The sequence below is a fragment of the Parambassis ranga genome, chromosome 14 (assembly GCF_900634625.1).
Source record: "Parambassis ranga chromosome 14, fParRan2.1, whole genome shotgun sequence".
NCBI lineage: Eukaryota > Metazoa > Chordata > Actinopteri > Ambassidae > Parambassis > Parambassis ranga.
In genome coordinates, this window is record NC_041034.1 from 5,166,603 (window position 1) to 5,181,385 (window position 14,783).

Sequence of the window (14,783 nt, forward strand, 5' to 3'; positions counted from 1 at the left end):
AGGATCTTCCCGGGCCTCCACCCCAGTGCATCAAATGATCAAGACTGAATCAGACATCTCCAACCTCAAGACGATGCCCAAGGGCCTCTCCGCCAGCCTCCCTGACCTGGACTCTGAGTCCTGGATTGAGGTTAAGAAGAGGCCGAGACCTTCCCCAGCCAGACCAAAGGTCAGTTTTAGAAACAGCTGTGTGAATCCCTCTGTGTTCATGTCATGTTATGTTTTTTTTGGGGTGTGGTGCATTTATTTGATTTCACTTTTAATTTTTATTTTTTTTTGCATGTTCTCCATTCCTTCATCTCTTTCCGCACCTTCCTCCTCTTCCTTTGTCTTGACTGATGAAGGCCCCTTCATTGCAGCAGCAGCAGCAGCAGCAGCAGCAAAAGGAAAAGGATGATTTGATTCGCTCTCCAGTGCCTCAGCCCGGCTCCTCACCTTCACCTGCTACCTCAGGAAACAAGGTGGGTTTTTGAATCTGTGTTATTGAATCATATGTGTTATCAGTGATAATTGACCGTGTGTAATGATTCTCACCTTGATGCAGGACGGAGCAGAGCAGGACGAGCCGGAGGAGCTCGACTTCATGTTCGACGAGGAGATGGAGCAGATGGACGGACGACGCAACACCTTCACAGACTGGTCGGATGAGGAAACGGACGGTGAAATCGACGACCACGATGTTAACAAGATCCTGATTGTGACGCAGACGCCGCCCTACCTGAGGAAGCACCCGGGGGGCGACCGCACGGGACACCACACATCACGTGCCAAGTTGACCAACGAGCTGGCCAAAGTGATCAACGACGGGCTCTTCTACTACGAGCAGGACCTGTGGGACGACACGTACGAGCCCGAGTACGCCACCATCAAGGTGAGGAGGACTGTTACAGAAACACTCTTACACAACAAAACAGCTTCCACGTTACATTGGAGGTGTTTCTGCCCAAGACCGGATGATGAGTAGATTTGTTCTTCCTCAGTTTGAGCTGTTTCTGGATGTGGAACCCAAACACAGAACAGAGCGTCTGTTTTGTTGTGTCTTTGTTGTCGCTGCTGCCCATTGTTGCATTGTTGGAACTCTTTGTGCGGCCTTCACGTGCTCGCTGGCGCACATCCAGCAGTGTGTGGAACAGAGGATGCTCGTTTATAAATAAACCCCCCCACACACTCACAGGGCCTGAGGGGGTCAAGTCGATGGGCCGCAGGGGGAGACAAAGATGGACGCCCAGAGATCGGAGGATACTTGGTGGAATGAAAGGGCGAGTGTGAGTCACACCTGACAGTGGGAGTTGAGCTGCTGTTATAGAAGGAGTAGAGTGTGTGTTGGAACATTCAGAGTGTGTGTGTGTCTGTTGATGTCGCACTGCTGGTTGGTGTCGGAACAGTTAGACACATCACATATGAAGGTGAAAAGAGTGATTTTGGCAGCCATGTTTTGCTGCTGCGTCTCAGTCTCCAGACTGCTGCAGATGAGGTCTGTTGATGATGTCTGTGTAAATGTGTCTCAGGTGATTGATTTATAGATTCTAGGTTGATCTTGTGTTTCATCATGTTAACATTTGTTATCTACTCATGTTTACAGCAAGAGGTGGAGAACTTCAAGAAGGTCCACCTGATCAGCCGGGAACAGTTTGACTGCTTGACCCCTGAACCCCCTGTCGACCCCAACCAGGAAGTCCCCCCAGGTCCCCCACGACCCCAGCAGAGTAAGGACATGAAAACACCTAAGTGCATGACTTTGTTGTTTCATGAAGATTACCGCGTTAGGTTAAGCACTGTGTGTCCATTTAAACTGGACAAAACATTCACTGACATCTGGCTTTTGTCTTCAGTGGACATTCATTTGTGGGTCAAAGGTTTCAAAAGTTTTCACAGGTTTTTAAAAGGCTCCAGTTAACAATAATGGAAACGTGGTGGACACACTAGTTTCTACTCCATGTGCAGCGTTAAAACACCATTCAGGTCGCTGCTTACTTTGAAGAGACTCGAATAAAAGACATAACATGTAACAGAAAGGGCGGAAAAAAACTAGAATCAGCTGCTGTTATTTTAATAAATTATGTTATTTTATATATCACTGATGTTGTGGCATTCATGAGAGTGATGAGAGAAGTGATGAGTTCTTCATGTCTCTTCTCTTGACTAAACATCTGTGGAGAGAACTTTAACAACTCTGATCTCAGCATTACAAATCTGCTAAATTAATTTAGAAAACTTAACAATGGCGACCGCTAAGCTCCTTCTTTATCTTAGGAAAGAAGTATTAGATCTGATCTTCCAGTGTCTTTTTGTCAGTTTGGATTCTCATGTCAAGTAAGGACCCCCTCCCTAAGTGCAGCCACCATGTCCTCATTGGATAAAACAGAACTCATCAGGCTGAGCTAAACATTTCTGGGTCTGGTTTCTGGTGCTGCTCTTTAAAATGAGTGTTTTGTGACCCTGACTTGGCTTCACCTGCTTACTTTGAAGAGACTTGAATAAAAGACATAACATGTAACAGAAAGGGGGAAAAAAACTATATATATCACCGATGTTGTGGCATTAATGAGTATATTTCTTCAGTCCCTACAGATGCTTTGGCAAACAAACTCTTCGGCGCCCCTGAACCCTCTTCCACAGCTCGCTCGCTTCCAACTACCGTGCCTGACTCACCCAACTACCGCAGTGCCCGGACGCCACGCACACCTCGCACACCTCACCGGAAGGACCCGACAATGACGCCACGCTTCTACCCAGTGGTGAAGGAGAGCCGGCCTGTCGATGCCAAGGTAAGATGGAGGCAGAATGAGGACAACAAGCTTTTTTTTTTTTTAGAGGTTTCAAAGACTGAAACTTTTAAATATGTTTCCTCCTTCAGACGCCCAGAAAGAGAAAGACCAGGCACAGCTCCAACCCACCCATGGAGTGTCATGTCGGCTGGGTGATGGACTCCAGAGAGCATCGCTCCCGCACCGCCTCTGTCAGGTGAGACGCCTGCTCTCCTCTTAAAAGCCTTTCGGTTAGACTTAAACGGATTTAAACGGCAGAATTTGACCTCAGACTGTTCTCCTCCTCCTCCCCCTCTCAGCTCCAACGCCAGCCCCTCAGAGGGCACCCCAGCCCTGAGTAACATCGGCTGCACGCCTCAGTCCCTCCCCAAATTCCAGCACCCATCACATGAGCTTCTCAAGGAGAACGGCTTCACGCAACACGTTTATCACAAGTACCGCCGGCGATGCCTGAATGGTATGTGATCTATCTCCGTTTTAAACATTGATTTAAAAAGTAAACAATGCTGTTTTCCTTCGCTTGAGACTAAACGATTTTTTTTCTTTTTCCTCTACCAATCACAGAGCGGAAGCGGCTTGGAATTGGCCAATCCCAGGAAATGAACACACTCTTCCGCTTCTGGTCGTTTTTCCTGCGGGATCATTTCAACAGAAAAATGTACGAGGAGTTCAGACAGCTGGTGGTCGAGGATGGCAAAGAAGGATACAGGTGAGCAGCGTTTATGGGACCCCTCTGTGTTTGATCCTTTTGATTGAATCTCCGTTATATTAATTGATGTGTTTATGTATGTGTTGCAGGTACGGTTTGGAGTGCTTGTTCAGGTACTACAGCTACGGCTTGGAGAAGAAATTCAGGATGGACATTTTCAAGGACTTCCAGGAGGAGACGATGAAAGACTACGAGGCTGGTGAGCAAACAGCACAGCTTCTTCTGATGTGGGTATCTTATACAGAATAAGACTCACTTTGCATTTTATTGTCAGGCCAACTTTATGGACTGGAGAAGTTCTGGGCCTTCCTCAAATACTCAAAAGCCAAGACCCTGGAGATTGACCCCAAGCTGCAGGAGTGTCTGAGCAAGTTTAAACGTCTGGAAGACTTCAGGATTGACGTAAGCAAAATATTTTTGTGTGTTTGTTTGTAGAACCTACACATTTCAGCTGCTTGAAATGGGTCTAAAGTGGTCATTTCTGTTTCAGCCACCAATGGAGGACGGAGGCCGCAGAAGACACTCATCCAGTGGTGATGGACGCCGCCGGCATCCCTCCCAGCCCTCCAGCCGGCCCCACAGCCAGGCTGGCTCTGGCCCCACCCTCGCCGCTCTGGGCCCAGCAGCCAAGGATGATGCCAAACCCAGCAGTCAGAAAGCTCCTGCTGCTGACCCCACACCAGATGCCAAGACACTGAAGTAACTCTGCGAACACACACACACAGCAGCGACCCGCACGGATCGACTCAACCACGTCTGCAAGTCGCTGGTTTTCTCTGCGCCATGGGAGGGGGAGGGGGAGGGGCATCCAGCTCATTCAAGCATGAGAATTTATTTCATTTTGTCTGAGAATAAGGAAGATTAATATTGATACGGCTCGGTTTTTTTGATTTTTTTTTTTTCAAGAACCTTCTGTCTTAATGAGGCAAGGAATGAATTGAGGTGTCAAACACTTTTTTTTTTTCTTTTTTTTTTTGGTTGCCGGTCTACGCGGTGGACGGTTCAGATTTAATATCATTTTTTTTCTTCACATCGAGCCCCCTCTCTGTCACTGGGACCCTCTTTGATCGTCACTGTTCTGCTGGCTGACAGACATTTGATTCCCCGCCCAGATCTCAGATTAATGATTATTATTTCTTCAGCATGAGGTGGGAGTGAAGACGTGGAAATAGTTTGAAAAGGACTGAGTATCTGGGAAGCCCCGCTGGAGGCCGCGCTGCTCCTGACATCCAGCCGGACCAAAGTGGTTTGAACCGAGCGACTGACATTTTCATCTGCAGGACCCTGAGCACTCTGAGTCCAGGGGCTGAAAATGAGAAATATTTGATTTACTTTATGGCTGGACTTCAAGGGGGGGGTGGGTGGGGTGGAATATTAAAGAAGAACCAAATCACGAAAAGAAAAAGAAAACGGACTTGTACGAACCCCTCACTATGGACAAGATCAGTGAAAGTTGCCTTATTTTAATGGTTTTACTGCTTCTAACTTGTGCCCGCCACCTTATCGTCGATTGTACAGCATCCACATCACACGTTTATCACATCACCCCTTTCCAGCATAGGCCACCAGGTGGCGCTCCGTCTGCCAAACTGTTCCCCTCCTCCGTTACCTTCTCTGAACTGTCTTCCAAGTGTCATAGAGTCTGTTACAAGTCCTGTAATCCTTCCCCGTGTTTGCAAATTGTGGCTTTTTTGTGCTGAAACACCTGGTGGAAGTTGGTCGCCTTTTCACCCCCCAACTCAAAAAAAAAACAACAAAAACAAAACAAAAGAAGAAACACAACAGTGGAGTAGTGGAGTTTGGATGCTTCCTGACTTTTATCTGTCCTCCTCCGCGTGCGTCCCCTGCATCCATCTATCCATCCATCCGTTCATTCGTTGGACATCCATCCATCAGCGACGCTACAGGACTGGAATCATCAATCTGGATTACTTGAAGAAGCGATGGCTTATGAGGAGAGCCGTCACGCTCCGTCGCAGGTGCTTCTCTTCCTGTTTCAAACATCCGTTACAGGCGATAAGTCGCACACAGGTACAGATGTAGCAGCGCTAGCAAACATATAGTGTGGCGACTCAAATCTGTGTTCAGCCGCCGGGCTTCCTGCAGTGTGGACGACAAAAAAATCTGTATCCAGAAGTTTTCTTTTTTTTTCCTCCACTAATGTAAATGTGAATTTGACAGATGAAGAGAACTGATTAGAGCTCCCTGCTACTTGTTTTATTGTTTATAGAACAGATTATATATTTGCCTTACACTTGTATGTAACACTTTTTTTTTTAAATGCTCTCATGATTATCTTTTATGCTTTTTAATTTGCTGTTTTTGGCGTTGTTATGCTGGTTTTGTGCCGAGGATTTCAGAACAAAGCTCACACAACACAAAGGGAAAGTTGACATCAACGGGTCAATGTAAGCTTATAGTGTTCCATGTTCCAAATCGCAGTTAATTTTCTACTTTAAGTGAAGAGATTTGCCAAGATGAGAGCAACGTTTCCCAAAAAAAAAAAAAAGTTTCTCTGCATAAAGTTTGTCTAAAAAGACACAAAAGTGATTTGGTTTTAATTCAGGAATGAATATTTGAGTCTTAAGACACATGTGAGATGAGCAGTCATTCGCTCTTGACATCTAAAATTGAAAGCATCCCCAAAAAATTTGATTTGACACATGTGCCTGTTTTTCCTGAAGTCTCGGTGTTGCAGCCTGTTGGTTGATGTTTCCAGAGGGTGGATGTCACATCGTCCCGTCAGTGTTTATGAAGCTGTACTTGCTTTCTTTTTCTTTCTTTAATTCTTTGTTCTTCAGGGAGATTCGGATCAGTTTCAGAGTTCATTTTAGTGTTTACTGGAGGTGTAAAGACGGAGAAAAATAAGAGCTACAAAATTCAGAGAAGAAAACATTTCCTGAAACCAGCGAAGCCTTCACACGGGGTGAGCTGGTGTCTGTGGCTGCAGATGCGACCGGCTGCCACTAAAAAGGAGGGGGGGGGGTTTGCTGGGACAGTCACATGACCCTCCCTCTAATGTGATTATCACCTGTCACTGGACATTTTCAGGGGGGGGGGTGGGATTTGGGAGCATTCTCTCTCAGCACAGTACTGCTGCTAGCTGTCCAAACGAACTCTAAGGGGGCGCCGTCTGCCTTGCTTAATGGAATTGGGCCAGCAGGCCGGACACTGAAGAGATGAGCAACAGACGAGAGAGAGAGAGAGGAAGAGCCTGACTGGTGTTTGTGATGTTGCTCAGAGGAATATGGCTGGTTATGATGTCTGCAGACTGAAAAAAAAAGGACAAAATTCCATAAAGCCATATGAATAAGAAAAAAAACTGTATATGAACCATTAAGATAGTTCATTACATTACAATATCCTAGGCTTGTCATGAGGAAAAAAAGATGAAAACGAGGAAAAAAGGAACAAAAAAATATATAAAATGGAAAAATGTAAAATACTTGAATGAGATCTTGTATTATAACATTTAATATTCATAATATCTGCTTTGTAGGCTGACGTGATTCGCTTAGTGTTATTTGTAATTTGTAGTAAATATGCTTTTTCCTTTAATAAAGAAAAAAAAACACAAAACGGACAAAAAAACCTCAAACACCTGCTGCTGTGTGATTCTTTTTTTTTTTCCCGTGTGCACCAAAGGAGGAGGATTTATTTTTGTTTGCTAATATTTTATTCTTAAACTCTAAAAACACATTACAATTATAGAGGGTGTTCATGAAATACAAAAAGACACATCTGTGCAACTGAAATGAAAAGTGCAAGTTTAGTCTGTGACAGATTGTCTTCTGTCTGAGCGGTCAGTGAACGCATCGGAACAGCTGGAAGCACAGAAGTCAAAAATGTGTTATTAAGATTAATACGTCGCCTTTTAGGTTTAAAGATACACAACTGAGGACATGGTTAGTGGTTATGTTGAAGGAGTTTTAAGATGAGATGTTACTTTTAACATTTATACACTTATTGAAATGATTTTCATCATAAAACTCATTTTTCTGCAGCCTTCTCTCACAAAACCGGTTTTGTGGGTGGAGACGCTGACGCTGCACAGTGCAGCAAAACGTCACGTTTGTTTCACTCCCACAAGTCTCCTAAAAAAAGCTGATGGGACAGACTTATTGCCATTCACCATTTTAAACCATTCGTTTCTTTGGCATGTCTATAAACAATTATTTTTCCACTTCTCTGGGATATCCTCAACAATAACCAATAATAAGTCATGGGAGGAGATGTTAAAGCCAAATTAAATGCAGTCTGTGCACTTGTTAGGTGCAGCAGCTACATGTCTGCCACATACACATGTGCAGTTAGAGACCACAGTCTGAAAATCTGACACTGGTTTCCTTTGATTGAAGATATTATTTAAATCTGATCAAGAAGTCAAGTCAAGCCTGGGCGTCATCACTGGCCCTTCTTGAGCGTGTCAGGGATGCTTTCGTTCAGAGGCGTGAGGCTGGTGAGCAGGAGGTGCCGTTCGTACTGCTTGGTCTGCCTGAATTTGGCATCGGTGCCGTGGAGCCTGTCCAGCACGCCGAAAACCCCGAAGCACTGGTTGAACCTGAAACCAGGAGGGACGAATTAGACCGTTAGAGAAATATTTGTTTCACATGAACAAATCTCACAATAATAATGGTTTATTGGTCACAGAACTCATAATTAGGACTTAATGAGATGAGTTGGTCAGATGAGTATCCCAGGCAGTTGTGAGACTCTTACACAAGCTGCCATCATTCATCGGCAGCGGTGGACTTACCTGAGGTGGTGGAAGTCGTGGAACTCTGGGGAAGGCAGGAAGGGGAGGTGGTATCCACAGTGGGATATGGTGGTGCTGACCAGAGCCAAGCAGTACCACAGGGTGGTGGTGGACAGATGAGAGCTGAGGAGCACCGGTCCGATGACCACCGGCAGCATGTTGGAGATCTGACGGCAAAGAGGAGGAGCAGGTTAAAGCTCATGTGCCAGAAGTGTTTGTGCTTCACAAGGTGCTTCCATCTGAGACACTCACCACATGCTCCAGGGGATGAGCGTAGATGGCAACAACTCCGATGGGAGCGGTCCACTCATGGTGCTGTTTGTGGTAATGCTTATAGAGGCTGGGATGGTGGAACAACCTGACAGAGTATAAAGAAAACAAAAACCTGCTCACAAGTCCCTCTGACAGGCGACCAGCACCATGAACGCTCCTCACCTGTGTGAATAATAAAACAGAATCTCCTCCAGCATGGAGAAGATGGCCAGCTCCAGCAGAGCCCAGTGGAAGGTGGGCAGCTCGGGCCCACAGGGGTTTCCCCTCCAGGACATCAGGTAGTAAACGACCACCACCATGGGCCCGGAGATGAACACCTGGTTAAAGGCGACGGTCCTCACCGCATGACGCAGCTTCGCAGGATCCACCTGGAGGAAGACGAAGGAGTAAGTTTATCTTTTAACCTTTAAAATCTAATCTAGCAACAATAAGACCCTATAACGACAGTGAGATGACCTTTTTGACATTTTGTTGTGTGTCCTTGATTGATTAGCCATGACACACACTGTTCACTCAGTCAAGATAAACAGATATACTGTTCGATTGCATAAGTTGCCACACATCCCGTCTTTGTTTATGACTCGAGGTCAGAAAGCCATCGTGGATGCAGATATAATTTATTACATCACACTATAAAAGGTGATAATCATTATAACATATGCATAAAGTTGGCTTACATAACCTGAAAATGTCCTGAAAATAACCACTTCCTGTGTGTGTTCGCGCAGTGTCAGTGAACTTTCCACCTCTGGTTATCAGTAATGTCAGTCTTTATCTGTGAAGCGTCGAACAACAACTGCTAATCAAACACATTTAGGGGACTTTGGTCGGACACGATGACACAACGGCAGCACTGAGGGTCACTCACATGCTTTTATATATATATATATATATATATATATATGTGTGTGTCCCTCCACACACATAAACACTGATATATCATTTTTTTTCTTAAAAAAAAAAAATGTGTCATATTTTGCGAGTCCGGAGCTTACTGGGTTATTCTTGTCCAGCTGGATGCGGTAGCGAGTAATGAAGGAGGGTTTAGTGGTGGTGTCCACCAACAGCAGCAGACCATTTAACACCCAGAACACCAGAGTGGGAGCCAGCATGGTGCCTGTCAGGGGAAAAAAAAATAACACGATCAGAGATCATCATCCACAAAGACTGGGCCCGAGGATTTCATTTCACAGCAAACATAGATGGCACCTGCTGGTTTAATGACCCTGTGTACATGTGGTTTTGTGCTGTATAACATTTACATAATACACGGAAACCTGCCTTATAGTGCATATACCGCACAATACATTCACTTATGACCTACATAGATGAGATCTAAAAGAGAAACACTGTCCAGTTCACGACACAACAAAACCAACATGGCTGCACATGATAAAGAGTGTATGTGGTAATAATTTACATGAACACTTTCCAACACTTTCCTTTCTCCAACACGGCAAAACAGACAAATGAATGGTTTGATATGTACACAGCCGACTGTAGCTTAGCTTGACATTTGCTTGCAGATATAGAAATAACCTTTATTTCTTACCCAAGAAGAACAAAGCAGCATCATGACCCTCAAATGCCATGCACAGTTTGGTCCACATATTCTGCCAGAAGTCCCCTGAAGCTCCCCAGAATCTCTGCAGGTGCCTGGAGGAAGAATCATTTTGTACCCATTATTGATGAAAGGATGTAGATTGTGCAGAAACAATCCAGTCCAAGCATGTAAAGTCCTGTAGCCATAATAGTCACTGACCTAAAATGTGTTATGGTAAATATGGTTGTTAGGGAACCGACATATAAAAACACTGAAGGAACATTAAAGCCTTTTTTCCACTGCAGGAACTCACACCCTTTTTATGCCAGTCATCACCTTTGTGACCTTTCCATCCATAGGAACTCTATCTCTGCATCATTGACCTCTTTCAGGCCTGTGCTCTGTTGTTCCAACGCAGGAATTCAGGGTAGTTTGTCACATTAAGCCTCACTTCCTGTCCCATGATGTCCCAGTTTTGTACGTGTACTTGTTTACCATCACATCATGCTTCTGTCCAGTGCTCTGTTCTGGCCAGTCCTGACAGCGTAGATAATGCTACAAATGCCCAAACCAGTCTAGGCCAGACCCCTGTCCTGCCGTTGCTATATAACCTAATAACCTGGCACCTCTCGGGTTCACCTCAGGACAAGTTGCTGCTTCCTACCATGTCAGTGAGTTTCCGAATGCTGCCAAGAATAAGATCCCAGATCCGATGACAAACGCAGCTTTCTTCACAGAATCCCACAGTCCTCCAGAGCTCTCCTGGGCAGAAAGAAAGCAACAATGGTGTAAGAACTCCTTCTGTTACTCCTGCAAATCTCATGACACTGAGCTAGATCAGCGTTTCCCCACAGAAACCTCCTAGGGTGCAGAAATGTCTTTAAAACAACAGCAGCCTGTTACTTAAAAACCAGTCTTTCCAGGATGATGACTTTGAGTCTGAATGGTTTGTGTGAAGAATTTTGCAACACACAATGGCCTCAGGGTCATAATGAGAGTGAGTAGAAACAGTAAAACTGTCTGATTCAGTGAATTGATTCCCTCCTTTTCCTGTACAGTGTATTTAGTAGCTGAAAAATATGAGGCAGCGCTGCTACTGAGAGAAAAACCTACATCAGCTCACTCAGCAGGAATCAGGTCCAGGGATTGAGCAGACCTTTTACCCTGACTGCCCTCAGCTTCGCCATGGCAACTGTGGAAACAATGCCGTGCAAATGTCGTGCCAGTCTCAAGACCCAGCTGTCTGGTTTTCCATTTTTACCATTTAGATGCAAATACTGTGCACCGACGTGCCATTGTGCATTTATTTAAACTCAGAAAAGCATGCATGTTTCCAAACACTTCACTTTTACTGATTAAAACACTCATGACTGCATGCACAGAGCATTACGTGCTGTTGCCTCTCATCTTCCTGCAGGGCTTCATAAATTTGGATTAAAAAAAGAATGTTACTCGTCAGGTTGAGCCTGTTGCAGGACACACTAAACAGCACAGCTCCCAAAGGAGTCACAACTGAAAGGCAGAGAGCAGCCAGGTGGAAGCTTTCGTTCATGAGACAAGTCAGGACAGACTGACTTTATATAACAACAACAACAACAAGACATTTACATGATCAAACCCGTCCATGGTCAGAGACTTGCACACCTAGGACACAGTATGTCCTCCACCCAAAAAAACAGAAGACCAGCAATGCAACAGATTACAGCAGATTACTCAGGAAAGGAAACAATACCAGATGAACGGCTGCACCTGCTTTGACTGTGACTCATCCATTAGTTCTATTTAATGATAATAAAAACAGAGTAAAGGTGTTTTTACCTGCCGGCTGCTGCTCGCTGTGCTCCCACCAGCCTCCCTCCCATCTGCAGAAGCACACAGTGTAAATGGTTCATTATCATTATCATACCTACAGATATTATTATTATATTATTTTATTTGTGAGATGATAAAAACATGTTGAAACCACACTGTATCTGCTTTTTACAGTCATCATCTATGTGCAGTGTAGCTCACAAAATTCACAGCTGGAGGATTACAAATAATCCCATTATAATCCCTTACAGTCTGCACTTTTTCAGTCAAATTCTTGGGAATAAATCTGCCCTAAATCCACTCTGTTACTCTCGATGCTGGAAACATGCAGCAAAAACAAACATGTAAAAATAATGACTGTTTATTTAAGGATGAATCTGTTAGTGTTGAATTTGATTGGCATGAAAAATATAAAATCATTGCAAGGTGCTTCAAAGTTCCTAAACCCAATGGTGACACTTCTAACAGTGATGTTGTGAACTTTCCAGGGTCTCAGTGAACGCACCAAATGTCTAAATGTTTACTGCGTTGTTTGCGTGTCATCACTTCAGCCACACAAACAGCTACTGACGCAAAACAAAGGCCGAAACCACCGACAGGTTAACGGTGGAATAAATCACGGACTCACCTCTGGCTGTTGTCTCCACCTGCATTCCTGCTTCAGTGTCTTCTCTCTGTCTGTCTGTCTGTCCGCTGCTGCTGCTGCTGCCTTCACATGAGCTGCAGGTTATTTACAACAGATTGCGACTTCTGATTGGCTGATTTCAGGTCAGCTGACCCCCCGAGTACCCGGAAACAGCGGCTCTTGTGTCTCCCTTTGTTTTTATAACTTTAGGGAACACGATCTCTTCGGGTGAAGGTTGAAACTTGGAGCGTGGTCTCTGTAACGATTATATATGATCACAAAACAACTGATGAGTCGTTTTAAACATATAAACTCCGACATTATCAATAAACAGCGAAGCATAGCAGATAAATATCATAACTTACTTTTGTGGAGTCACTATTAACTGCATGATAAACACACATTTTGACACACATCTCCCTCATTTAAAATAAAAATCACCTTGATTCAACAAAAATGAAAATGATTCCAAGTTGCCGCCCCGATCTCGCCTTCTGTTTCATTTATTAGGCCCATGTGGTCTATGATTAGGCCTCAGTGCACCTTTGGTACACCTGCCTCAGCACATTTCTACCTTTATTTACAATTATTATAAGAATATAGCAGGCAGAGCAGGGAAGACCGGAATAAAATATTCAAATGTTCTTATTTTTATTCATGTCAAAGAGTAAATCAGATGTGTTTTTTGACATTTATCATCATACAACAAAACTGCAGCAGGCTTTGCAGTAGATTTAGGTCAGTTACTTAACTTAGGTAACTTTAACTAACCACATTTGAGCTGAGAAAGTATTTATAAAAAACTGTCTGAAGATTAATAATAAGAATATTGATGCTACAAGCTGTCAGTAAGAGGACCTTCACCTGTGTGCGGTCTTCTCTCCCTGTATTCTAAATCTTCGCTGTGATCAATACATACATGACATGTTTTATGATATGTTGTGCACAGATGAAATGGATGATGGTTGAGCAATTGACGGTGTTATGTCATGCAGTAATTGACTTAATATCACAGTGAGGTTGTCCCCTCTTTTATCTGTAAACACTGTATAATCTGTTGGTGGCAGATTGCTCAGTAATCTGTGGTGGGAATATTTTTAATGGGTGTTATCAGAGCATCCAGGAGGGGGCGCCAGAAATCCCACAATCACATGTCAGATATCTCCAAATTTATTTTGGTTTATGAGATTTACTGACAATCATTTTGTATAAATTTGTGGTTGATTGAACTGTCAGTGAACTGAAACAGAACATTTTTAAATTATATATAATGTAACACAGCACTTATTAATATTTCCAGTACTGGCAGCCTACACCACAAATATTGATATGACAACTTTGGCTATATTAGTATGTGACACATCAAATACATGTCTAAACTTGATTGGCTGCATATTTTTCCTCACAGATACAAACATGTGCAGTCTGTGTGCCAGAGAGTTCACGCAGCAGGAAGTCCTGGATAAAATGGTGGTTTAACGCTCAGGTCTGACCTCTGGTGGACAGATGCTGCTATTACATCAGATGTCAGAGTATGTGGTGAGCCTTCACTGTCACTGAGATTTACCTGATTTATAGTCAACAGTGACCTCTAATTCAGATTTTCAGCAGAGCCTCTCCTTATGTTTACATGTACCTGCTTCTCACATTTATTAGTGGTAAAAACTTGATCAATCAGAGCCACAATTATTTGATTAAACCCAAACTCCAGCATCTGTCACCGAAAGGTCAAAACATGCTGCTATTGACAACATTTCTGTCAACAAACCCATGACTTCATCTCCTCTCTGTGAACAATGATTCAATTGAAAATACTCTAGTAGTCAATGACCACACTCTCCTGCAACACCGCATTAAAACTGCCCCCATGTTTACAACTTTAGCGTGACCTTTGACCTCTCCTACACACTGATAAAGAGGTGGATCCGATAGGAAATCTGTTAAAATAATTAACTGTCTACATGTTGCTAAACTAGCTAGAAAGCTAATTAAATCATTTAGTTCTTGTCAATGTCAATCAAGCTGTGAGTGTGCCATTTTTTAAAATACATTAACCCCGAAGATATGTGAGCTACCAGGTGTGGCTGCACGATATTATCATCCGCCAATAAGGTGCAGATAAACTGTGAGCATAGTCAGTAACTCCAACCTAAACTAAAACTACAAGTATTATTGATCCACCCAGGTCTTGATCATAAATCTTTCATACAATGGGTTAGGGTTAATTTATTACAGCATCATACAAATGTGCAGTGACTGCCCCCTACAGGTTTACATTGTGTAACTGTTAATGTTAG

At 43.7% G+C, this 14,783-nt stretch overlaps 2 protein-coding genes across 5 annotated transcripts in view; one reads left to right on the plus strand and one right to left on the minus strand.

Moving 5' to 3' along the window:
* The window catches only part of larp1 (La ribonucleoprotein 1, translational regulator), a 32,824-nt gene extending 25,749 nt beyond the window's left edge, over positions 1-7,075 (plus strand). For 3 of the 4 annotated variants that reach the window (XM_028420746.1, XM_028420748.1, XM_028420750.1), the window contains 11 exons: positions 3-169; positions 345-461; positions 545-871; positions 1,583-1,706; positions 2,563-2,768; positions 2,858-2,964; positions 3,068-3,225; positions 3,333-3,477; positions 3,567-3,676; positions 3,752-3,879; positions 3,968-7,075. In XM_028420746.1, coding sequence (XP_028276547.1) covers positions 3-169; positions 345-461; positions 545-871; positions 1,583-1,706; positions 2,563-2,768; positions 2,858-2,964; positions 3,068-3,225; positions 3,333-3,477; positions 3,567-3,676; positions 3,752-3,879; positions 3,968-4,180 — 1,802 coding nt within the window. In that variant the 3' untranslated portion in view covers positions 4,181-7,075. The remainder of the gene's footprint in view (positions 1-2; positions 170-344; positions 462-544; positions 872-1,582; positions 1,707-2,562; positions 2,769-2,857; positions 2,965-3,067; positions 3,226-3,332; positions 3,478-3,566; positions 3,677-3,751; positions 3,880-3,967) is intronic. The other variant, XM_028420749.1, reaches the window with a different exon arrangement.
* A 55-nt stretch (positions 7,076-7,130) lies between these two features.
* faxdc2 (fatty acid hydroxylase domain containing 2) lies at positions 7,131-12,607 on the minus strand. The gene is made up of 9 exons (XM_028420751.1): positions 12,490-12,607; positions 11,868-11,911; positions 10,714-10,811; positions 10,059-10,162; positions 9,502-9,623; positions 8,669-8,874; positions 8,486-8,591; positions 8,234-8,400; positions 7,131-8,038 (listed from the first exon to the last, which is right to left on the minus strand). The coding sequence occupies exons 1-9, from the start codon at positions 12,512-12,514 to the stop codon at positions 7,882-7,884; spliced, it is 1,029 nt and encodes a 342-aa protein (XP_028276552.1). The 5' UTR covers positions 12,515-12,607; the 3' UTR covers positions 7,131-7,881.
* Between the last annotated feature and the right edge of the window lie 2,176 nt (positions 12,608-14,783).